At 37.3% G+C, this 25,973-nt stretch overlaps 1 protein-coding gene across 1 annotated transcript; it reads right to left on the reverse strand.

The window, feature by feature from the left end:
* Nucleotides 1-218: 218 nt before the first annotated feature.
* Nucleotides 219-24,125, reverse strand: SPTLC3 (serine palmitoyltransferase long chain base subunit 3). The gene is made up of 6 exons (XM_010706630.2): nt 23,935-24,125; nt 22,546-22,700; nt 21,495-21,643; nt 12,091-12,215; nt 10,344-10,437; nt 219-367 (listed from the first exon to the last, which is right to left on the reverse strand). The coding sequence occupies exons 1-6, from the start codon at nt 24,058-24,060 to the stop codon at nt 219-221; spliced, it is 798 nt and encodes a 265-aa protein (XP_010704932.1). The 5' UTR covers nt 24,061-24,125.
* Nucleotides 24,126-25,973: the final 1,848 nt, after the last annotated feature.

Raw genomic sequence — 25,973 nt, forward strand, 5'->3', positions numbered from 1 at the left:
TGCATCTCCTGTTCACATTATATGCTTCTCACTGTGACTTGCTAAATCAACATTCAGAACAACAGAGGATCTCACTGCAGCGAGTTATGCCAGGGTTCACACAGTCATAATGGAAGTTAACGTTTTAACAGGGTCACTGAAGTTGCTACTTAACCTCCATTCATTTCAGATTTCTTTCAGGTGCCAATGTTAGCTTCACTCAACATATCATTGTGTTCTCAGAAGCGATAAAGAACACTCAGGCGTTTAAAATGCACATACCTGTAAATGCCTTCCACAAGGATGATAATTTTTCTCCATGCTCTGCGGCTTCGAGGCTGGCCATATATTATTGCATCTCTCAATAGCTTCTCAAGACTCTGCATATCTTCATTTAAAAACAAGTAAAAGGAGAAAGGAAAATATTAGCACAGATTTTTTTGAAGAATTTTTTTATTTTCTATTTTTTTTCCCGTAGAGAAAAAGACAACATTAAAAAACATATCCTGAAGATAAAATTCCTTTATTAGCAGGCTAGAATCAATAACTGATTTGACTGTGAAAAGTAGTTTCAAAAAGCTGCCAGTTATGTACTCTACCTGGGAAATTTCTACAGATCTTGACATATGTTTTTATTTAAAGGGAAAATGTAACTATTTTGCTTTAGTACTGAGGCTAATTGCCACCAGTTCTATATGGGTTGTTGATATTCATAACATCTCAAGTTTTTTGAGTGAAGAACCTTCATTTGCTTCCCAGCATCAAGGGCTTGTGAATCACTGCTTCAGCAAAGGCTTGGATCAGGCTGCATGAAGCACATCAGGATGACAGCAAGAGAAATCCTCGCCTTCTCAGGAAGGAATGCTAGTGAAAGACTGATGATGAGGGAGGGAGAGACAAATGGATATAAACACATAGCGAAGGTACTAATAGTTGTTACCAAAATGCTTGGAAACGGCAGAACTTTGATACAAGGAGGCTTGGAGCAATGTTAGAAACTTGGAAGTTCTGAGTGTGGATCATCTAACAAAATGCTGAAAGGAAAGGCACTGATGTTTTGAAAAACATAGAAGAGGGTAAAAAAATATAATTAAAAAAAAAATAAAAGGAACAAGAGTCAGATCAAAATATAAGTCTCAGTGCAGAGCTGAAATGAGGGTTCTGAATGAAGTCTCTCCAGAATGAATTACTCTGGTACTTTTGGAAATCCAAACTGACACTTCCAAATGTTTCCAAATGACATCTCAAATAACATCTTACAGAGACTCATAATACCAAGGAGTGCTACAGATGAGGACAAATTGTGGGGGCTGGGAAAATCAGTGGCTTTTTTTTTTTTTTCCCGCAATATAACACCACTTCTTGAGTAATATTTCTTAATGCAGTTATTTTTGGCTAAAATGTTACAAAACTAATCTTTAATTCTCCCAGATGAGGCAAATACACCTTACGTATATTGATGTTGGCCTATAGCTTTGTTTCTGCCTGACTGTAAGCAAGCTGTTTGTACAGCACTTGTACATCATGAATAACCAGTGACCTGAGAGATCACCAGGATATGATCTAGATCATTACACCCGGTACTTTGCCCTTTGCTGGGGTGCTGATTTCAGTGACAGATTTCTCAGGAACACCTGTGCCACTCTGCACCTTACAGTCTAATCTCTTGACCTAACAAGACCTTACTATATCTTACAAAGCACACTTGCATGATGAGTGGCCTCTTATTTCAACCGTGTAATCATCTGCATAGCTGGATGAGCTCCCAGATGGAAATGCTTTTATGAGTAATGCAATGCAGATAGCGCAGTTTCCACTAGATGGCAATCAAGGGAATAAAAGTTCCATGCTGCTTTACAAAGTGAATGTATGACCCAGCTAAACATGTTTCATAAAGACACCTGCTCACCTTTTCTTCTGAATAGATAAAATCTGGAAATCCTTTCTGGTTCTGAGAATTAAAGGGCTCCAAAGGATTACAGAAATCTCATGAGTTACAGGAGCGAGGCAAGATTTTCAGTCACTAAAAGTGAAGTTTTCTCCACTGAATTTAATAATCTTTTTCATCAAAATGCCTACAGGACCTTTGAAACTCCTCTCTGAATCACACAGAATGAGACAATTCAGTATTCTGTCTACTTCTCAGTCCACATTGGGGCTAGACTTTGGGAAAGTTAGTTTGCCAAACATCTGAACTGAAATTGTGGCTAGAAAATTCAGTTGTTTTAACGTAAGTCCACAGGGAAAGAAAGAGGAGAGGACAGAGAGGTAAGAAATGTATATAGCTTTTTAAAGAGCTTGTTTTATAAAAACATGGATGTGAATAGATCCCATCCAATCTAATGTGGAAGATGAGACTGCAAAAGGAAGAACATCTTTAAGTCAGGAGATGCCTGACTTCCCACGTGACAGTCCTGCTTGAGTTCAGGCTGAGGACATGCCTGCTCAATGGAACAGGGCTATCTCATTTTGCTTTTGATGTCTCATTCTGAAAAACATGTAGGGATGACTCTCAAGCCTGCCAACATATAATTTGCTTAGATGCAAATAGATTTTACTGAACATTTTACTCTTGTTTGCAGAAAGGAAATTGGAAGGTGGAGAAAATCTATTACTAGATCTCTCCCTCTAGAAAGCTGCTTCCCTTTTTCAAAGTAAAGATGCAGTGCTTTCTGTGTTGGGATCTTCCAGACAGTGGGATATATTGAGTGTCAGGAAATAAACCAGTGCAACCCCAGCTGACTTTCTTCCATCAAGTTATTTGGCCATTAAATATAGTTAGACTATGAAACACTAGGATAGGGGAATGTGTTGCACAAGTCCATCTTGAATAACCAGTTATGGGGAAAATAACTGTCCTTCCTTGTTTGACCATCACTGGCCCTGGCTTTTCAGTGGTAGAGGCAAACAACTGTTTGCCAGGCCCAGGAGGCGGGTGGTTGTACGAAGTTCACTTGGTTAATTACTCGAAGTGTAATCAAATTTGTCCTTGCCTCAGTTCCCAACTTTATCCCTGAAATACTATTTGAATTTAGAAGCTAAGTTTTCCTAAGCAGGCACAGTGCATCACCTGCATTTTTAGAAGTTAATATGAAGTTGCATAATCCTTGTTTGGGCTCCGTCAGAGTTACTTCAATGGAAATAACACCACAAATTGCTGCTGGGTGAAAGCGAGCCTGGACCTAGCAGGCAGCGGTGTGTCATGCTGCCTTGCAGTGTAGGTGGGACTCGGGCTCCCGCAGGGCCCTGCCTTCCCACAGACATGCTGTGTCTCCGCAGGGAGACACGGAGTCTCCACCCCTCATCCCCACATCGCAGTGCTGAGGACATCATCATCATCCTTTTGCGTGGGCTGAAATCCTCCTGCATGATGTCAACTGAATACATTTAATTAAAATGAAAAGGCTACTGCCAGCCTTATCACAGCCCTTTCCTTCGATTTATGTTTGCCATTCTCATTTTCAGTTTCTCAGTTTGCCTTCATACAGACACTAGCTGCCTGCTCCTTCCCACTCTGTCCTGCACACAACCAGCCCTCTCCTCTTGCGGGCTCCTTACCTGGTCACTGTCCTGTCGTAGGTGACAAAGTGCCTAGCTCTGATTCTATCCCTCCTTGCATATCCCTATAGCAAAGGAAAACCACTGCACGGGTTTCATTCATCCAAACATTACTTGTAGGACTGTAAAAGATAATTTGCACTCTAGTGAAAACTAGACTTTGAGAAGTTTCTCCCTGCTGGCAGAGCTCTCAATAGCAAGTGTATCCTCGGAGGACTTCCCCTAAAATCACAGCTTTGCCTTTTTTTTTTTTTTTTTTAATGTCAAAGGATGGGGTGGGGGAAGGGAGTAGTGGCTGCTGGAGCTGTCACACAGCCAAAGACTGCCCTCCCTATCCCCCAAGAAATACATAGCTGAGTGTAAGTGAAGAGCTCATGAAAACCTCCAGCTCATACCTGGCAAGCCAGACATGGCTTTCTCAAATCAGGGAGGGCAAATGCAGACACAGCATGCTCAGAGCAGGATATTCCAGCCTTCTCACTGTGGCAGCGTCTGTATGTGTCACAGGGAAATACATGCTGAACTGGATTAGGCTGAGGTCAACTTATCTAGTGTAATAATCTTGTCTCTGATAGTAGCCAGAGGCTTCAAACAGGACAAAGCCTTAGTGGGTAAAGTGGCTTTCATCCTGCTCTGTAAGAACTTGAAAAGTGCCCTCCCCTCTGAAATCCATGGACTGCTTATACCTCTGCAAGAAAAAAAAAACAACCCAAAAGTAATGAACCATCTCATACTGAGCCACTGCAACCACTGAAAATTTTCACTATCTCTTACCTGTTCAATTTATTTGCTTACTTTCTTGAAGGCATGCACATCTATTTTTATACTTCTTTCTTTTTCCCCTAGAGAACACATTTGCACAGAAGTATGAGGGCCCTGTGCTATTCTTTCAGTGTGAACTACAACCACTCCAGATAGCTGAATTTTCTCTACAAGGTCTCCTTGTGGCACACATATTCCAACTCCAAAGCAGTAATTTGACTGAGTGGACCAAGAAATGCCATAACTAGAATAACAGCAGCTCACTTGTTGTCCAAACAGGAAACATTTTGTAAGGAAACCCAGAGAGCTCACGCCTGCATGACACACATTTGTCATCAACCACCTGATCTCTGAGAACCCAAAAATACCCCTCTCTGTTTTCACAACACTCTTACAAGGTGTGTGAGGAGGAGTTGGGAATGTCCCACAGTGATCCTCACTTTTCAGATGTGGATTCAAGCACCAGATTAGAGGCCAGATTTTCATCTACCAATGGTACTTGGTTGTGTCTTGCAATTCCCTGCCTTCTTCATAGTATCACTTACTCTGATTGCACGGTGAAGTGCAAGTCCCTTGCAATGAAGGGAACTGGATTTTTTTCCCCTGTGGCTTGACTTACATGTGTAGTCATGACATTCACACAAATTGCTCAAGCAATTGCAGATCTAACCCTGAAAATGTGACGGCAATTTAGTTGCTTGATGCTATGTGGGAAAAATGCAGTAGAACTAGAAAGAGCAAACAAATCCTAACTTTTGTTAGGACAGCACCTAACAGCACTTTCTTATATGAGCTAATATGAAGAGAATCCACCTGGATGTAGTCAGGAACAAACTGTCCATTCACTGAATGATGCTATCTTATGCTCTCATCTCACACCACTTTAAGATCCAGAATTGCTGTGATGGAAAATCCTTGATAAAATCACAAGCTGATAAATAGTTAGATGTTTGTTTTCACTTTTCAAGTACTGGAAGAGCCAAGGGATTTGGTCAAATACTTAGCCAAGAAAAAGGTAGGAGGTTCTGAAAAAGGGCTTTAAAGTATATTACATTAATAAAAAGTCATCTTAGAAACAGAAAAAGAACAAGGCTGCTACTGCCACAGAGGCAGGAAGATGTCTTCATCTCCTGCCCTTCTCCCTGCACACTGGCTGTTAGGCCGTGCTGCTGGAACCACTGCATTTCAGGGCTGTAAGTGCCTCTCTTTTCTAGCTTAAACAGGTCACTGCCCAGGAAATGTCAACATGGTGCCCACACTATGGCAGGGGAGATGGAAGGCAGATGCTTTATGGGCATGGGGGAACAATTTCAGCCCATTAAAAACACTACTGCGTAAATTTAAGAGTGCTCAGGTCTGTGCTCATATTTAGGGTTTTGAAATCAGGCCAGATAAAATTATTCTTGCTCATTCTTAGTCTAGAAAGGACCCCGTAATGCAAACTATTAACCTCATCAATTCCAACTTACATCTAGTCAGTCTTAAAGTACCTACTATTAGGTTAAGAAATATTGCCCTAAAAGAGAATTATTTCTGCTGCAGAAGGGCTCTGCAGAAGAATATGTTGAGAATAAACAGAAAGATAAAAAAAATGGATACATGAGTATTTATTTTTAAGCAATGAGCATCTTAGTGAGTTGGCAGGTAACTGAAAGATCACCTCTGTACTTCAACTCATTTTCACTGGCAACACAACCAAAGTGGCATTGAGTGAGGCTGGAAAAAGGCTGGGTCGTGTAGGGGAGAAATTTTAGAAGACCAAAGCTTCCCTTCTTGCTGTGTGAATATCATGAATGGGAGGGTGGATGGGAGGTTTCAGACATTACAATGACTATCTTCAGAAAACAGAAGAGTTGTGATTCACCAACTGGCCTCACCTGACTGCTGTGCTCTTCCTGAGGGTTGTGCTACCCTGCTGTCCCCCGCTGTTAAGGTTTGACTTGGCTGGATATGTTCACATGTGCCTCAGCAACAGCAATGACTATAGGCTATGCTCACTCTCGGAAGGTTATGTTTCACCATACCTCCAGTGAAAGAGCCTGGTGCAAATCAGGATGAGCTGTATGAGCAAGTAACACAAGGCTCTTAATTTTGATCCTTTTCATAAGTAGTAATAACAGTAATAATAAACAGTAATAACCATAAACCCTAACTCCACTCTTCAGAGCATATTCCTGCGATCCTGGCAGGACAAAGACTAGCAACATTGCTAGTGAGAGCCACAGAAAGGGAACGTAGGCCCGGTGTTTTTGGTGACAGGAATCAAGTATTCTAAATTTCCCTCATATACATCTCATCTAGATGGCACGTAAGTATATGCCTGTGCATTTATCTCAACCCAAGTCTGTAAATCCCTGCCTGTTTACAAGAAAGGGATTGATCATCCACAGTAAGGATGCAAGGCACATTCCTATATCCAAACAAAAATGATCCACATCTCATTTTTTGCTCAATTATTCACTTTAAGGTTTGAAAGTCTTCTCACACACTTTAACAATGCAATGGTTTTGTCAAAAAAGGAGGGTTTTTGTTAAGTCTTAGGAGAAGCATAAATGTTTAACAATTCTATCAGCTCTTGAAAAACTACTCAGAATTTTTTGGCTGAAAATTGCAATGCTTAGGAAAGCCACTCACTGACTGAAATAGAGTCTAATTAACTTTTGTAAGAATAAGAATATAATATAATTAACGTAATATATAGAGATTTCTTCTTTGCTAACTAATAAGTGTAATTATTTACTTTTGCATAATGACAAAGAGATCCAGTATTACAGATTATACACTTCGAAATAAAACAATTTTCACTCGTTTATATATAGAATAACTTTTAAATATAGAATAACTTTTATATATAGAATAACTCTTGGAAGATGGATGTGCATCAGTAACAGCTATAAATAGCAGTTTTTAGTCTTTTCTGTAAAATATTTAGATCATGAATTTTTTTTTTCATAGAACACAGTTTCCTATTATGTTTTTGAAAATAATTTTTCTGTAATAGGTTGGAAAATGGAGTGGAGAGATTTACAGTGTCGAGAAAACATCATAGAAAGGGAAGTTACTGGCAAACACCTTTCTTTTGTATTATATTCAAGAAGTAGCTGCTTCAGAAAATATGCCACTGCTTTGCTAAATTGCTACATAATTATTCATCCTCATTTTGATAATCATTTATAGTAACTGCACGAAACATTCACACCTCACTCTTCTTCCAGTGCCTTTTCTATATATACATAACTAAGGAAGTCAAAGCCAAACCATGTATGTTCTAGGCAGTTTTAAAAGAGGCTGATGTAAACAACGAGGAATGTGTAAAGAGTCTGCTTCCCCAAGATAGAATCTAATAGCAAAAAGGTAATTTCATAATCTGCTGCCTGATTTGAATTTATACTTTGACCCTCCTACATAGAAGGTATGTATCACAACTGTGGTACTACTGCCTGGAATCTCTTTCGTTTTCTTTAGTGTAGGGCAATCCTAGGTCTGACAGTATTAGTGTGACTTGACATAGTTTCAAAGGAGATGAGCCAATTTATGGCAGTGGACAAACCTGGCTCTGCATTTAAGAGTGAGAATGAAAAGCACATTAAGCCCTAATCCTTTTTGGAACAGGATTCAAATTTACTCTTCCACAGTTTGCAGGATAGTTGTTCCAGCCTCTCAACAAAGAGCCCTAGGAAAGCCTTTGGCACACTAACATTGTCCAGTTGATGCCAAGAGTCAAACTCTTTAAAGGATCATTGATTTCTCTGTGTGAAACAACACACATAAGTCCCCACTCCATGGAAAGGGGGGAGGTGGAGGATACTGAATTTTTCTATGACAATGCAGAGAATGATCTTGAAAAGGCAAAACATTTGACTACCTAATGCTGAAATTAACATTTCCTAGTGTTCTTCAAGTGTTAACTTAAGGTGCAAAGGAACCTTTCTTTCATATCAAGTAATATGACGTGCATAATGGCTTAATTCCCTTGTTTGTAAGCATGACAGTGACAATACTAACACTGACTAACATTTTGGGCATCTTTATATAGAGGTGAGAAGAATCATCTGGGAGGATAAGAAACACAACTGATCTAGCAAAACAAATGAGCACTTACCTAACTGAAAAGAACCCCCCAACACAAGCTGGAAGTTTAGATTATGTGTCCCCTTAATTCATTTCCTATACTTGTATTATACTACTTTCGGATGAATCCAGAGAGAGCAGTGCTGTATACTTCATTTCAGGTGAAACTGAGCATCCGACAAATACAGCTGGATTATCATTTCACTGCAGTCATTCCCCAATACACGTCCTCTTTTCCCCAAAGCAAAAGGCACATACATGTATTTCAGCACATGATTTTAAAAGCTATTAAACAAAATTTCCTCTTTGCTGATGATGGCAGGTAACAGCTGTACCTGAAATGGATTGTATGATTTGATTTGTGCTTAAAAATGTGGACAGGATGGTCTGAAGGATATTCTGGTTCTCTTTCACAAAATGCAGGGGATTCTAGTTTGCAGTAGGCTAGTATAGCAGCCAGGCCTAGAGTATCTACATGGAAGTGGACCAAGTTGGGGCATCTTACTGTCTAACCTATGAGTAATTACTTCTGTAAAAACATTCTGGTTCACATGATCATTAACTCTTACACGATCTTCAGAAAATACTTAATGTCCAAATTATGAATAGATATTAATTGCAACACCATCTTATATTGTAATTATAGCATGTCTTTCAAGAGATTCTTAGGCCTGTTATAGCATATACATAATTCATTTTTGCTCACCTCAGGGCTGAACACAACACAATAATAGAAGGCACTGTATTAATTATTAATAAAGGTAGTCAGAGCTGTTTTCTCATTCCTCACTATTCTCTAACTTCTTAATCTCTGTTGAAATCACTGCCTGGTGGCTGCAGTGGTGATAAAAAGGAAATTTGCAAAGTAGAATAAAGGAAAAGAACAAACTTTTGTTATCAAAGCCAATCACAATGTCTCTGACTGTGACCACAGCATCATTAACTAAGTAAAAGTTAAAAAGCATGAGTATTTTAGAAGAAAATTACATGATTGCAAAGTTAATGTTTGGCATTAGTATGATTTCTATAGTAAAATCATACCTCAAAGATTATTTGGGATGGTTATCTTAATGTAACCATCTGCATTTTGGTATTTCCCCACTCGGGAATTTGGAGACACAGTTTCAAAGGTACACCATGTTAATGTAACTCTGCTAGAAACAGAGGCAGAAAATGTAGATTATATTTTTCTAAGTATATTTATACTGTTTTGCTATGGTGACAGTAACAAAACCTTTTCAGCAGCACACAGTCATTCAGCATGTCAAAAAGACAGCAAGGAGGTTAAGATTTCAGATTTCATAGAATCATAGAATCACCAAGGTTTGAAAGTTAATTCAGTTCAACCATCCACTTATCACCAGTATTTCCCACTAAATGATGTCTCTCAGTACAACATCTAAATGTTTCTTGAACATCTCCAGCATTGGTGACTTCATGACCTCCCTGGGCAGTCCATTCCAGTACCTGACCACTCTCTTGGAGAAATATCTCCTAATGTCCAACCTGCATCTTCCCTGGCGCAACTTAAGGCCCTTCCCTCTACTTGCACTGCTAGTTACATGGGAGAAGAGGCTGACCCCCACCTCACTAGCACCTCCCCTCAGGCATTTATAGGAAGCGATAAGGTCACTCCTTAGCCTCCTCTTCTGCAGTCTGAACAATCCCAGCTCTCTCAGCCACTCCTTACACGGCTTGTGCAACAGACCCTCACCAGCTTTGTTGCCCTTCTCTGAACACCTTCAGAAATGAAGGTCCAACCTGATAATCCAGACCTTGCACAACAGCAAATGCAATCTCACACTGCCAATTTCTCCCCCATCTGAGATCACTCAGTGTTGAACAGTTAATCCATGTGCTTATATAAAAACTTGATCTGGGAATTGAAAGAAAAGCATGCACTAAAAGGAAGCGCTCCTGCCTTAGAGACAGACATGTTCACATCTCAAACTATTTCCAACTTCAATACTCACTATTATGCTTGAAGATTCTAATAGTAGCACCTGAAAGCCTTGCACCAAGAACGAGAGAAGTGTGGTTCAATTCATCGCTTAAAATGAGGCAACCCTGTGGAGAAGGAGTACAGTAAGCATTTGCATGAAGTGGGAGGCTGTTTGCAAGTGTGTGTGTTTCAACATACAGTTATGTCTGTATACACATAAATACATACACACATATAGCATTGCATCAATTAATGTTACACTTGAATTGGAGTTTCTGAAAGAACTACTGCAAAGACAGGCAGAAACAAAATTCAAATTCTCAGACATTCTCAGGAAGTGCATGAGATTAACGTAAGGAAAACTGATACTGAAACTGGACTAAAATCTGCAATTTGATAATTGAAATAAGATCAGGGTGGATTGAGGCTGCCATTAAGATTCCAGTAGAGCCAAGGCACTAGGCACAATCTTACTCTTTCTCTGGTAAATTCATATACAATTCATCTGCAGTATACGTTTCACTGATTAACTCAGTTGAAAACTTTCTTTATAGAATTAAAAAAATGCAGAAAAAATAATTTTGTATGCCAAGATTCACAAGCTGGAGCCCTAATTTAGCTCTGTCTTCTATTGTATATATTATGTTGTGACATTTCACTATCCAGTACAAGGACGACACAATATTAGCTAAATAAATATTATTTAGGAAACACGGATTGTGCCTAGGATTGGAGGTATCCACACAATTCTGCTTAAAGACTGCGTTGAGTTGGATATGTGTATGTTGACAAGACAATACAGCTCCTAGATTTAATTATAAGGAAAATTTAGGAATAAATCTCCCAAATATAGGACAACTACACAATATCTGCAATATATAACACTTTATAATAATATGTAATATTAGAATATGCTAAATAGTTACATTCGACACAATACAGTAATAATTTCATGTCACTTGTACCGAAATATCCCACCTCTGATAAGGGCATGTGTCTCCACATGACGCCAGCTAACTAAGGGATAAACATTTTAGAGCTAAGTGAGAGAAAATTATTTTATGCTGCTGTGCATGTCTGCAATTTCATAAATTTGCCTCTATTCGTTTTTAACTGTTTCTTTGGACATTATTGGACTACTCTTCCAGCACCACAGTAGATTGAAGTTCATATCCTCAGTGGCTGAACATTTTTTCCAGCCCAATCATTGTGTACGTGCATGTTAGAAATCGCTTGTAAAAGCTGGATTCTTCCTCAATAGTGAGGAAATGGCTTCACTTCTAGCCAGGTTCTTTGGAAGAAATCTTGAACATACATCATGTGGTGAATTCATTCCATCTCCATCAAAGGGGAAATGTTTCGCATTTGCCTGAATTGGAGAGAACAATTTTCCCAGCTAACATCAAGTTACAAGTTGCATTACAAGTTGCATACAAGTTGCATTAGGAGCTGTGATGAATGGGATTATACGTTTTCATGTCTTTGCATCGTGGTACCCCAATTGTACTCCAAATTAGAGATGAGATTCCTTAAGAATCAAACAAGAACCAAACTTTTGTCACACAGCCTCATCTTTACACTTGCATTTGCTGCCAACCTTCTTTGCAAGGGCTGGCCAGAGATCCATTCATCAGAAATGCTGAAAGCTGTTTTGCCTTTCTGATATCAAGCTTTTTTCTTCAATTGAGCCTTTCCATTTAATACGCCCAGAATACTACAGCAGTTGTTAAAACAATTAACAAACAATAGTTCTGTGTGTTTCATCAGGAAGTACTCACTTTTCCAACAAGTGCTGGAATATTCATTGAATTTGTTGCAAATCCCATGCCGAACACCATAGCATCTTCCACACCTAGGAACTTGGCCACAAGATTCTCTAGTTCTACATGCTTGTCTAGGGTCCCTGCAGAAACAAAGACAGGCAATCTCATTAGATTGTGAAAATTAGTACTTCTAAGGACATAAAACATTCAAAAGCATGAATCAAGCAATCTATCATTAAGCCAAATTGCTTTTTTTTTTGTCTTTTTTTTTTTAGTTCTATTGAAGTTTTTCCAGTTGTATCTAGTATCCTGTACGTGTGGGATAAAACAAGAAAAAGGAAGGATGCTAGAACTAATGCTAGCAAATACTGTTGCTGTTAAGGTAGGAAAGCAGTTGCTTTGGAAAAAAAAAGGTTTGTTTCTCATAGCAACAACTTTTGATGTAGATTATCCTGAAGAGTCATTTCTTGCTCTCCCCTTGCTAGTACTACCCTGGTGAGGAATGAGACCACCTTTTCATGCGTAGGACAAACATGTTAGGCACTTTTTAATTGTTTCTGAATGAGAAAGCAGAAGATGACAACAACAAAGTTCTTCAGTTTTTCTCCTGAATGTCTGTAGGTATGAGTACGAAATTCTTAATTATGATATTTTATGGACTGACAAATGAAAGTTTCTCCATCCTGTTGGACTATGGATAATAGAAGTTAAGCTAAGCTCCACTACTATTAACTATGTTCCTTCCTCCCTTGCATTAGACAAACTTAAGTGCCAAGGCTATACTAAGAGTCTTCCTTACTGGAAGTAATTTGTCTAATATTACTATCAGGAGTCTCCAAACAAATAAGGTGCTCCAGATGAACAACAAAAGCAATATCTTTGTTCACTAACTCACAAAGGAGGACAACAAAATACCAAAGAGGATAAACAAAAGAGTAGTGTTAAGAGATGACAAATAACTTTGAGCAGTAATAAATCATCTCAATTTGCCAACTCTCCAGTTTTTGTTTTCCTGCCTGTGCATTGTGGTACCAAGGCTGAGGGAATTCTTACAAGATGATCTGTGGGGAAGAAAAGAGAGTTGGCTCTGGATTCTAACAGTATTTCCCTATGAATAAGGCTCCAAGCAGAGAACAGAAGAAAAAAATCAAAGTTAATCTCATGCCTTACTTGAGTTGCACAAATTGATGTCACAATAATATAGGTAAAGTGGATTACAATTAACTAGAACGGGAATTCAGTGTTTACTGTGATAGGCAAAGGGCAGAAAAGTGGAAGAAAGCAGAAGCTTGGCTAGAGTGTCTCGACAATAATTTTGAGTCAGGAAGATGATCTTATCCTTACCATGGAGGTAAGCTCATTAAAAATAAAAAGAAATCAAAATGAAAATACAGTTTCAGCAGCAGCACTAATTCAGCTGTTGCAGTGAGGTAGTTCTTTTGTTAGTTCTTTTACATAGAACTATTTTATATTATATTCATTAAATATCTTGAATTTCCAGTAGATGTGAGTAGACTGTGCATGAAAGTCTTGGTGGGCAGCTACTTTTTTGCATCTGTAGATCCGAAGATGCACATGGATACGTGCTAGCACACAGCTTAGCAGCTCAGCTCCAGGAAATATAAAAACAGTATTTCAGATTGAGATGCCAGCTGGACAGGTCAAAATTGCATGTGTGAGGCTCTTTCTTTTGACTTGTAAGCCCAATAGGTATATTTCCATAGTTATCTCGGTGTTGGGGTTTTCTGGGTGGTTTTTTTTTTTTCAGGCTTGAGCTTGGTTACAGCAGTCATTGATATCTGAGATATCTAGTCAAGTGCAATAGCGTTCCTTGCAGTCATTATTTTGTCACTTCACTGCTATGGTCACACAAAGAGAAGATGTAATCTGAAAAAAAAGCTTGAAGCCAACCACATTATTGTGACAGACTGAATTAGAAGTAGGTTTGTGAAAGCATGAGAAAAAAAAACAGCACTTGCTTTGCAAGGCAGTGATTTTAAAGCATGAGAACATTGTCCCTGATTCTTCCAGGAGTAAATCTTACACTGCTGGGGTGGAGTTAGTTAAATTACATTTTGGGATTGCAATGTAGGTTTTCTGTTTTTGCAAATAAGGAGAGCCTGACTCATGACAAATTACCCTCTTCAAGCATCTATTAGATAGGAATACCACACTTTTGACCCTTTTCAAACGACTTTACGATGATGAAGAATCAGATCTCTGAAAGTAACCTATTACTTCTTATCTACTAATCCTAACAGTGAATGTGGATGATGATGCATATCACTATTGCTTACAAATACTCGACTGAAAATTGGAATCAATAGGGATTTGTTTTGCAAAACCAAAACCTGAACAGCAAGTATTTGCAATATCATCTCTAGGGTTGAATTACTTGAATTATAATGGCACTATAGTAGGTGGTAGGTGAGGTGTTGGAGGAGCGATATGATAGACATCAGTACTGACAGTGGGAGGTTAGTGACAGCCATATATATTAGGAAGAGTAGAATTGATAAAGCACACCAGCTTGTACTTTCTCAGCTTTACAGTAAAGTGGGTATTTATTTAAAAAGTGTTGTGATTATTTAACCTCATCAGAAGATTCCTCCAGCATGGATCACTCTTTAGGCACGGTAAAAACCACAACTACATCACAAAACTTTCTACTGGTGGGAAAAAAAAGGAATAGTAAATAATAAATCCCCTCTTTATCAAATACTGACCCAGTTTCCTTCCTCAGCTGCATTTTGGGGACAGAGAACATGAAGTAATCTTTGCCATGACAGACTTTCATAGACTTAGCCACATCCTTGGACTGCGAGTCTTGTCAGACTACTAGATACACATAGCTTGAAAATTCCAACAACCCATGCAGTTTAGTTTTGACACTTCCTTCAGCTTAGACAAAATGAATAATGACACTGTTTGCCCAACAGTCTTTTAGGTTCTAACATGCTAATGACATATACTGGTTGAAATGCAAACATTGGCAACAATATCTTTTTTTGCAGTTTTTAATTTTAAATTTTGAAAGGAATAAAGGAAAATACCTGTTTGCTTCAAGTAAAACCAAAGCTAGATGAGTAAAATGATATAAACAACAAGCAACTGAAAGAAAAATAACTGATTTTTGTAAAAGTCACTTCCACAACAACTGGTGATCTTGATGCAACTTGCCAATGTGAGTAAGAACCATCACTCTGAGTAAATGATGGTTTGTCAGAGGTACTTTTAACTGGGTGTGGAACAAAATAAGTCACCTGAAGATCCCTGCCCAATTGGAAACTTAAAGGTCACCAACTCTATTAAGATGTTTGTCAGAGATAATACTACTGAGACACATACACACTTTTAGAAAGGAATATTAAATGAGTGATTACTAGAAGGATGAAGAAAGAAAAGATGTAGAAACTGTACTGCTTTTTCATGTCACTCTACAAGAATGGATGATCCAGATGGTATCACAGACCCACCGAGTCTTCAAGAGGGGCAAAGCCTAAACTTGTACGGTGATACACAGTCATCAAAAAGAGGGCGAGAATCACATAGTAATGTTATGCAGATGCCTCATTTAACTCTGCGTGTGCATAAAAGAGCCTCTAAACAAGTGGGTTTTGAGGAAGCATTTGAATAAAGGAAATGTTCATGCTTTCTAAATGTTGCCATCTGCTGACAGGACTTTCAAAGAAAAAAATACTTCAGGTATCATGGATTTAATGACATTCCCGTGTTATTTACTGATTCTCAGAAAAGAGTACATGGACTTTTACAAAACTTCCAGTTTAGTTTGGATTGTCTAGTTTTTGTTTGATTATGTTCCCTTTATAAAACTACAGTTAAAATTTACAGCTGAATTCAAGCCTTGATAACATTGAGGCATGGATGGCAGCATCTTAAGGGGGGGTATAAGAAAGAAGGGGACAGACTGTTTAGCAGTGTCTGTTGGGATAGGACAAGGGGAAGTGGTTTCAAACTAAAAGCAGGGAGATTTAGATTGGACACAAGGAAGACGTTTTTTGTGTTTGTTTTTTTTTTTTTTACAGCAAGGGTTGGGAGACACTGGAACAGGTTGCCCAGAGAGTAGTGGATTATGCCCCATCCCTCAAGACATCCAAGGTCAGGTCGGACAGGGCTCTAAGCAATCTGATCAAGCTGTAGGTATTTCTGATCACTGCAGGGCAGATGGACTAAATTACCTTTAAAGGTTATATGATTATATAAGTGTTTAAATATCTGTATATATAGGGAAAATTTGGAATATATTGTTAAGTTAGCATGTATATATTTGAGATCTTTTATGTTTATAGAGACCACACAACCTCTGTTTACTCCTGACATCTCATTTAATCTGTCAGAAGTCGAATTGTTTGGAGGTTTTTGATCATAAGTTGGATTAGTTATTTATGAGAGGCTAGGCTAAAAAGGGAAAATAATGTTAGCAGAAGATGGCAAGAAGGAAAATTCCTCTCATTAACTGCTTCCTGGTGTATGCTCTGCCCTATCAGAAAGCCAAGTTTGCAAAATAGACATACATAATTCTTGTTTATGCAACTATATTTTTTTCCTTAAACTCTAATTTAGAAACTTACAGGAATTTTAATTCTTTATCACTTTCTCTAAACTGAAAAATGAACCATTTAGTTATTTGTTCAGTGCTGAGTTTAAAATGGCCCTTGCCCTTATTAAAGCTACAAACTGATATAAAAGAACGGAAAGACAAATCGCTATTTTTTAATCTTATCGAATCTGCTGCTAGAAGTTCATATAAGGCCTTAAAACCTAACAGAAGGATATGAAGAGGATGAAGTTACTTTTGCAATTTAATTGTTGGCACATTTTCAGATTTGCTTTTTAGCAATCATATAATCAAATAACAAGAATCCTCAGAAAAAAAAAAAAAATTATACAATCAGTTCAAGGTAGGCATTAAAAGATAAATGCTCTCCAGAATGAATCATTCTGCAAGTGTTCTGTGCAGGCTCCATCTTGTCTTTTGGTCCAAGACATAATGACAGGAGAAGGATTTCAAAAGGGCAGGAATCCTGCCTGGTTGCTTAAATAGCACTAATGATATGCTTGCTTCTGTTACTCATTTATGCAATCTCCATAAGGAATAATGGTGTGCTAAGATAAATAGAGCACTGGAACTACTAGTTCTTATACAGCATCCCTGTCACCGCCCCGGTGCTAAATCTTGGAGTGTTTAGGGCATGATAATCTGCTTTATTTCATTAAATAATAATAATAATAATAATCTTCAGCAATTGGCAAAGTGGATACAGCATTAAATAATAATTTCACATATATCTGCATAATTCTCCCTTGCTAATTTTATATTACATTCCTTAGAAAAGGCTGACTATAAACATAAGAATGATACAATGTGCTTAGAGAAAAGGCTTGTCAGCCTCTATCCAGAGCGGCCAACTCCCATGCTAGCCATAAAAATGCACCAATTTGCTTGGAAGAAAAAGATTTCACATTTATATAGAAGGAATACACGTTATTTCAAATTTATTTAGATACCTAGTCATTAATTTGACAAGAGGATTAAAATACATAAAATAGAGTACAGTGTTTTGGTTATTTTTCCCTTGTACCATGCAGAACTGAGAAGTCTTTCACCTCTAAGCACACTGTGATGTCAGCATTTTTGCCATCTGCAAACAATCACTTTAAAAATATTCACTCAAGCTACTGCTCTTAGAAGGCATGCTCCAAGCAAACGTGCTTTGTTTTCTTGTTGATCTCTTAAGACTCTTCACTTAATCTCTTCTTAATCAGAATGTCGTCAGAAATACTGAAAACAGCCAAGTTATGAATACTGCTTATGAACACTGCTTCATTAGTTCATTACAGTCTATCCTTATCATAAGTAATGTCTAACTTTATAGAAACATGAATGTGCGCACATTCTTGATTCAAATCAAATTTCTATGATGATTTGCTGGTCCAGTGTTAATGATTATACAGTAATGGCCATAGTCATATTAGCAATAACACAAATTAATAGTAAGCCAATTAAGTAAAATAGTGCTCAACAACTATCTTTAGATACACTGCACCACATGAAAGGTTCTGCAGTCCTCCAGTGAAGAGCTGCCTCCTGTATTTAGTTGGAACCCTTCTACCAGCTTTACACAATGCCCTGTAGATCTTGTAGGGGAAGAGGCAACTAACAGCCAACTCAGGCCACTCTTCCAAGCCACGCAGAATTTTGGAGACTTGTATAGTTTTCCCCGTCTTGGCCCTTTCCAAGCCAGATGCCTGACATTTCTGCCAGCTGAAGACAGCAAGTTCAGTAGTTCTTTACCCAAAAGTTGTTTGAGACTTTTGATGATCCCTGTTGCCCCTGTCTGACACACTCCAATTCTGCTGAGTACTTTTGACCAGAACTGTGCTGAGTACTTAAGATAACAGCAAACCACATCTTTATACAGCAGCATACTGAGATTCTATGGTTAACTTTTGGTTCACTTCCTAATCATTTCCAGTATTTGATTTGCTTTTTGACCACTAAACAACAAGCTAATGCTTTCACGGAACTATCACTTATAACCCTAAGACCTTGCTCCTAAGGGATAACAGTTATCTTGGACTTAAAAATGAAAAATATTTTTCTTCCAGATCGAAAGTCCCAGAAAAGCCTCAGGAATTTGTCTTAAATGACACTGTTATACTGGGAAAGTGATATATTATAATTATAATTAAAAAAGAGAAAAGAACTAAAAAGGGTGAGAAAAGTCCTGAAATTTTTTATGAAGTACAAATCTAGAAAGACCAGCCACAATTGTTATCAAGTTCCTATGCTTCTGTGTTTAATTGGATTCAATTGACACATGCATAATAATTTTATAGAAAGCATGAACAGTTCTCACTGTTCTGAGCTATGTCTATACACCGTCTTCAGTTACTCTTCTGAGAATGTGAGACAACTGTTCTACATTTATCAAGGTTTAGTTTCACTACATTTCTTTAATGAAAGTCTTTTGTGAATATATAAACAACTGTGTTAAAACTTTCATATCAACTTATTCTGAGAGCAAACTACCCACAACAACATCCTGCTATGGCAGCATTTAATATCCACTCCACAGTCTGCGCAGTTTAGGCAGAAGACCCATAGGACAGGTTTACCATCACATATTCTTTCAAACTCCTACAGCTCATTGCATTTATAACTCACACCACTTAGTTGTTACTGTTATTGGCTTAGTTAAAGCTTTGAAATGTTACCTGCCTGGGAACGAAGCCATTCTATTCTATTTTACTAAGATGAAAATGGCAAATAATAATTAAAGCAATAAAAAAGCAAACAACCAAAACAAAGCAAAAAGAATTTTTCAAATCTGCTTGAGTGTGATCCAGAACAGACCTACAGTGCCATAAGTGGGGAAAAGAGAAAGAACAGAGGATATCCACACTACCGAGAAGTATTTTCCTTCAGTTACTTATCACGTTCTTACTTTGATGCAAACAGGCTGCAACAGAGCCACAGTCAGTGAAGTAACCACTTAGCAGAATTGGTCTGTGGAGGAACTTTGCTCTATCCACCAGCCATTCAGGCACAGGGTCTCCTGCCTAGGAGAAAATGCTATGACTGCTTCTCCATGTGACCTAAGCCAGATCTTAACATTATTTCCCTATTTTAATAAATACTCTCATCCTAGCTGCTCTCTGACATTCACTCCCTAAGACTTTATGCTGTGCAGTAAATTATGCATGATGAAGTTGTGCTGAGACCAAAAAAAAAAAACAAAAACCAAAACTATCTCATTTATCTCACGTACTTTGATACCAACCGCAATATGTCCCTCAAGTAAAAAAAAAAAGCCACATTTCAGTAATGTGGGTGCTGACCTGCCTAGAGATATACTTGTTCATAGCCCATTCTTGCAGTGTGAGTAGTCAGAGTGAGATCATGGGACTGTTTGTGAACACAGTTGAGTATGAAAGTAAAGCTTTGCTCACTGTTTCAAGATAACTTCAGGAGTATTGCACAGGAGTACAGATAAAGTCCTAGAAATCCATACACTGTGGCTTTAGATGGAGAAAAGTGGAAACACTTAAGAGATGTGTGGATCTGGTGCTCAGGGACATGGTTTAGCAGTGGACTTGTAGTGTTAGGTGAATGGTTGGACTTGATGATCTTATAAGCTTTTTTTTTTTTTGAGAGTAAATCAAAAGTCATGAAAGTCTTCCATATCCAAATGATAAAGAAAGGGAACACCAGGCATATTCTTTGAAGTGCTCAAAAAAACCCAAAATATTCTCAGATAAACTAGAATTCAGGTAAAAAGACACAAGGAAACATTCCTTAGATGACTAGTAATGGCACAAGTTTTAAGCATGCAATTCATGTTAAACAGTATAATGCATGGCAATCACCACATGGGTCGCCTAATAGAAAGATAGTAGGGTCAATCTATAAACTACTTGGTGTAGTCTCACTGCCAATATTTTACTGGCAAATCAAACCATGATGACAAGATAAGTAGTTTACAAAGTTTCCATTATTATCATTATTGTTATTATTATTATTGTCTGGAAATGAGACATAAAATAAAAATACGATTTTCCACAAGAATTTGGAAGGAAGATGTTTGCTTTGAGAAATATGAAATGAAAAAAACAATTCAGGTTGCATGTATATATATATATATAATTTTTTTGACAGCTCTCAAGAAAGATTAAAAAAAGCCCAAAAGGAGACATCTTCCTGCATTTCTATGCGTGGAAATAGTTTTCTCTGAAATGCAGGCTGATTGCACTATTAGGAATGCATGATTACACCCACATTTAATACTGGTTCAGTAAAAGGCTTTGTATAAAAAATATAGGATTGAAGATGCATGAGATATGCAGCCCACAAAGTTAAAACCATTAAATCCAGAAATGACAGACTGAGGATAATGCTAAAATACAGAACCTTCCTGAATCTCTTCTTTACAGGCACAATTAAATTTATATGCTGTACCCATTAATGTCTCATAAAACAACAATATATTCTTAGAAAATTGATAGAAAAAATATGGGAAAACTCATCTTCATAGTCAGAAACCCTTTCTGTGATAGATGGCATATATCAAAGATAGATGCAATTCAGTTTGCTCTAGAACAACTATCAAAGTCTTGATGCTTGGTTTGTCTCTTTGAAAAATAACCCTGTTACTTTCATAGTTAAAAATTCCAGACCAGTTTATGATCCACTTGTTTTAGCTTTTCCAAAAATCAGTACTATTTTCTCATTTTAAAAATATTCTGTGATAATTAATAAATCATCCCTTTTGGCACTCAAACAAGTACCTGTTAATGTGACTAAAACATGACTAAAAAATATCCAGTTTCCTCAAGATATCTGTAAGAAAAATCATATAGTTACAGAAACTTTGGTCGCCATCCAGCTGTTTACTCACCCATTTCTTGTCTAGTACTGCAGATTCCTGTTCCATATTTTTGTAGCTCTTTGGTTACAGTTTTCAAAGCATTAGGATCTGTTTCTGCGAAGCCGAGGTAGTTATAAGAACCCATATTGATTACATTCTTGATGGTTCTTCCTGTAAACCTATAATCAAAGGAAATTTTAAAGAATGCTGTGACCCTTCTTTGCACTCAAAACAAAAACAAACAAAAAAATGTCCAAATTTTGTTCCATCGTCAGACTTCCATTTGGAATTTATAATCATTATAATGTTAACATCTTACTGAATAATTACTGCATCCTGCTCACAATGAGCAGGAGAGCTGTAGATGGCAATATACCGATATTAGGTGAAACTGCATTCTGTAGTCTTTTTTTTTTTTTTAAAAAAGCCTGGCACTTTTTATGAGGTACAACCTAGAGAGATTATTTTCTCAAATGGCTTGCCAACAGCTTCCACAAAGTTACTGGTGTTACTGTACTTACACACAGAATAAACATGAGGTGAATGACATGGGAAACACCGTGATACACTCCAGCCTAAACAGTGTCTGCATTATAAATTTCCATATCTATTTAACTCAGTAACAGATACGATAGACTGAAATTTTCAAGTTTTAAACTGATTAAAACTCACTTCCAGAGACTTGTTAAGCAAGATAGAAGCCACATTTATGTAATGCAAGAAATTATTATTATAGTCCAAAGGGATACAACAACTGTTGTTGTAATATTCTGGCTAAGATGTTATAAATGAAGCACAGGAAGTTTTTACTTAGGCTGATAAAGATAGGCAAAACTAGTTTGTTATAGAGTTCAGTCCCTTCCAGTTTTCATTGCCAAACAATGTTCAGAAGAAAGGGGATAGACTATCAGAACTGTACTGATTTCAGGAAAAAAAAAAAAAAAAAAAAGAAGTGCTGATGTATATATTAGTTGAGGATCTAGGTATGATGCACTAGATGCATTTTTTTTTTCCATGCTTTGCAGATATACCAGGATGAACATTTACAGAGCTGAAAGCTGAAGAGTGTCAGCTGACTCACCTAAATGTCCAGTTGTAATCATCTGTAACGCGTTCCATGAGGTCAAACTGCGGCCCTGGGACACTGCAAATTGGACGATTCCAGTTATCACGTATTCTCATATAGAGGTTTCTGGTGTAAAAGTTCTCAAAATCTTGATAAAGTGGCACAAAATCCTGGTTTGAAAACATGCATAGGGTTACGTTGCTAGGAAAATGTCTGCTAAGGAACTCAAGCCATTCCCATTATATAGGAAAAACTGATTGATTAGTATGCAGAAGGTTACAATTACCACATGTGCTTATGCTACGAACAATTCCAATTGGAAAATATCTTTAATTTCTTTGAAGTACAGGTTATTTATTTATTTATTTAAATTTCATATTGGCATAATTCTCCAATCCACTTTTTGGGAAGGTCAAGATGAAATCACAATACTTTCACTTACATAATCCACATTTCTCAAAGGGGGCACTTTGTTATGTGCAGAACACATTCCAAACCTGATATAAACAACAGGTTATATCTCAGTAAATATTTGATACATTAAAGTAAGTCCAGTGTATGTGGTTTGAGCATTGTTGGCCAGACAACAAGTTTGGTTGACAGTAAGTTTCTATCTGTGGATTTTAATTATGAAAACAAACTAACAGGAAGGTACAGAATGAAAACAAACATTTATCTGAAACCCTAATACAGTCAGATTAGACACTGGATAGAATAAACTGGTAAAAGAAAAATGACATGATATGTAGGAGAATGAACTGAACACGTAATGCCTGGTGGATGGTATGGAGGTTTGATCAGCATGTTTTGACAATTCATGCACTATTTTGCTTTCAGACATGAAGTGAATTCAAAAAGAAAATCCAAAATAAATATATCATATCACTATGATATTTCATTTGAAAACGCACACATCTTCAAAAAGGCAAAACAGAAAATCTTTTTTGAGAATTTTATATGTAAGAGGAACAGAAACACTATTTGCATTTTTCCATTCACTATGCCAAGTGTTATTTTAAATTACAGTGCAATCTGGGCAGAGAAGGTGGATCAATAAAAAATCTAAACAAATTCAGAATGCAATTAAACTTGCTGAGGTGCAAGTTTCACTTAGGAATATGCAGATTCTAGGATTCACAAGAATTCAGGCTACATTCCCTTTGCACCAGGACAATTTCCATATGTTTTGTGACCAGCTGTTTGACAAACAAAAGTTAGCAATTACAAAGATGTGGCTCTGCCTATTCCTATGATGGACAAGGTAAGAAAGTCAAATGGGACAAAAAAGATCGGGGTAAAGAGATCAGGAGAGATGATGTATTTAACAGTAAGGGGTTTCTGAGTTTTCTTTTTCTATAGATTGAACTAAGACACTGAGATACATAACTTCTTTTCCATACGTACTTTTTGTTGTTCTCTCTCCTGTGCAACATTACGTTTTTCTAGTCCCCAGGCTCTCATAAAATCTCGCAGGTAGCCAAATATTGTGCCCACTCCAAAACCCACAAACGTAAGAACAGCAACATACATTGGTGCTTGTTCAAAGTGCTCAATAAATGTTTTTTTGTAGAGAGATCCGTTTGTTACACCATTCTTCTGAAAATACAGAACAGAAATTTGCAACATTTAAATAAAATAACATTTTATTTGATCAAAGCTTATACCAAAACCTTAGATCTTCAGGAAAATATTTTTGTCTACTATGCCACAAATCCAGAGAGGCATTTAGACCTCTCACCATATCAACTAATGCAACCTATCCTTGAAGAAAAGAACCTCTAAAATTGCACTTGGTACTGATCACTGCAAGTATTTTCCATTTTCTCTCTCGTCAACCAATGTCTTCAATTACAGATGTCTTCAGCACCACTCCCATGTCTATTTTGAAACATTTAAAACTTATGAAAGACTAGCAACACATTATTGTGTAATTGGACAATTATTTCAAAGGTGATTAAATGGAAACCACAATATTCTGTTTTTGCAAGACAGAACTATAAAAAGGGAAGGGCAGCATTGAAAACTCACCCACATCGAGCCTGACGCTGCTTCTTAAAGTCTTGTGTAACACACTAGAGCAGCTATCCTATACACACGAAATCCTGCCTAATATAGGGCATCTTTACCATGATGCTCTTCTTGATGTGAGCAAGTATCCAACACAGCAGTGATCCCAGTCTTTTATTTTTGTTTCAGTTTTTTTTTTTTAAAAAGCCTTTAAATACTTTCAATTACCTCATCCATACTTCTAAAGGTACTTTAAAAGAGGCAATATGCACGGACACATACGGATCCCTTGTCTGTTGGAATTAGTCACCCTCTTGTGAGGGACATCTAGAAGCTTACATATGTGTGGATGAAATTATTTGGTTGTTAAAATAAATCCTCAGCAGTTGTTAGTGAAAGAAGCTAAGTTATTCAATTGCAGTCTTCTCAGATCAATCTATATTCACAAGGTTATGAGATTATTCTTTTGAATAGAGATCATCCCCTTAGTTCCTTAAAGTATGACAGTATTTTCCTGTTGCTTTCTAGTGATGTCCAACCTACCAATTCAAAAACATTAAAAAAAAAATGTAATCCAGAAAAAAAAACAAATCCAAAAGCAACCACTCTTTGCCTGTGGAATGAATGAGCAAAAAACAAACAAACAAAAAAACAAACAACCACAACAAAAGAAGCAGATTATCTGTTGATGCAATGTAGCAAGTTGAAATACAATAATCATACTAAGAACCACCACAAATTAACTAGACTTCCTAGACAGATCTAGTGTTATTGGTCTTCCCACTGCCTTAAGCTGCCGATATAGTCAAAAGATTTTCATTTCCATCGTAACGTCCAGTCTTGTTTTCACCATGTTTTCTTGGAAGAAAAAAAGTGCTGAATACAGGATAGAATGTAAAGATTTCATAGGTAACCAAAAAAAGGAAAAAAAAAAAAATCACTGGGGAATGGTGAAATAACATGCTTAGACTTAGGAAAGATTTACTGCCCTACGAAGGAGAAGGAATGAAAAGCTGTCTCTCCCCACACGAGCACAGAATTTGGAAGCGATTTTACACTAGCACCCCTACCTAAAGTTAATTGTTCTTTTAGGCCAACCTATCTACCATATAAAACGTTTTGTTAGCCCAAGTTAAACAAGTCAAGTCATACGCCTGGTAAGACACAACAGCTATGTGCACACTACATCACAACACTGTATTTCATCCAGGACTAAGCTGAGCCCCATTACCTTACATGTGTCATGGGCTATGAGCATACTTATGGTCATCTATGGCAATTCCACTGACTTTGGCAAGTTGTGATGATGTGATAATGAACCTGAGTTCAGAGGAGAGAATTAGCATGATGATTCCGTTCATCCCTTTTATTAATAAAACTTTACTATTACATATTTCATTTGTAAAAAAACTGAGAAGCTTTGGCTTAGACTCCTG

Source organism: Meleagris gallopavo, chromosome 2 (assembly GCF_000146605.3).
Source record: "Meleagris gallopavo isolate NT-WF06-2002-E0010 breed Aviagen turkey brand Nicholas breeding stock chromosome 2, Turkey_5.1, whole genome shotgun sequence".
In the NCBI taxonomy this organism is placed as follows: Eukaryota; Metazoa; Chordata; class Aves; order Galliformes; family Phasianidae; genus Meleagris; species Meleagris gallopavo.

Coding starts and splice junctions, on each gene's coding strand:
- SPTLC3 (XM_010706630.2), bottom strand. CDS start 24,060: ATGTATGTTGCTGTTCTTACGTTTGTGGGTTTTGGAGTGGGCACAATA. Junction 10,438..12,090: donor TTCCAGCACTTGTTGGAAAA/GTGAGTACTTCC, acceptor CCTTCTCCACAG/GGTTGCCTCATTTTAAGCGA. Junction 368..10,343: donor TAGAATCTTCAAGCATAATA/GTGAGTATTGAA, acceptor TTTTAAATGAAG/ATATGCAGAGTCTTGAGAAG.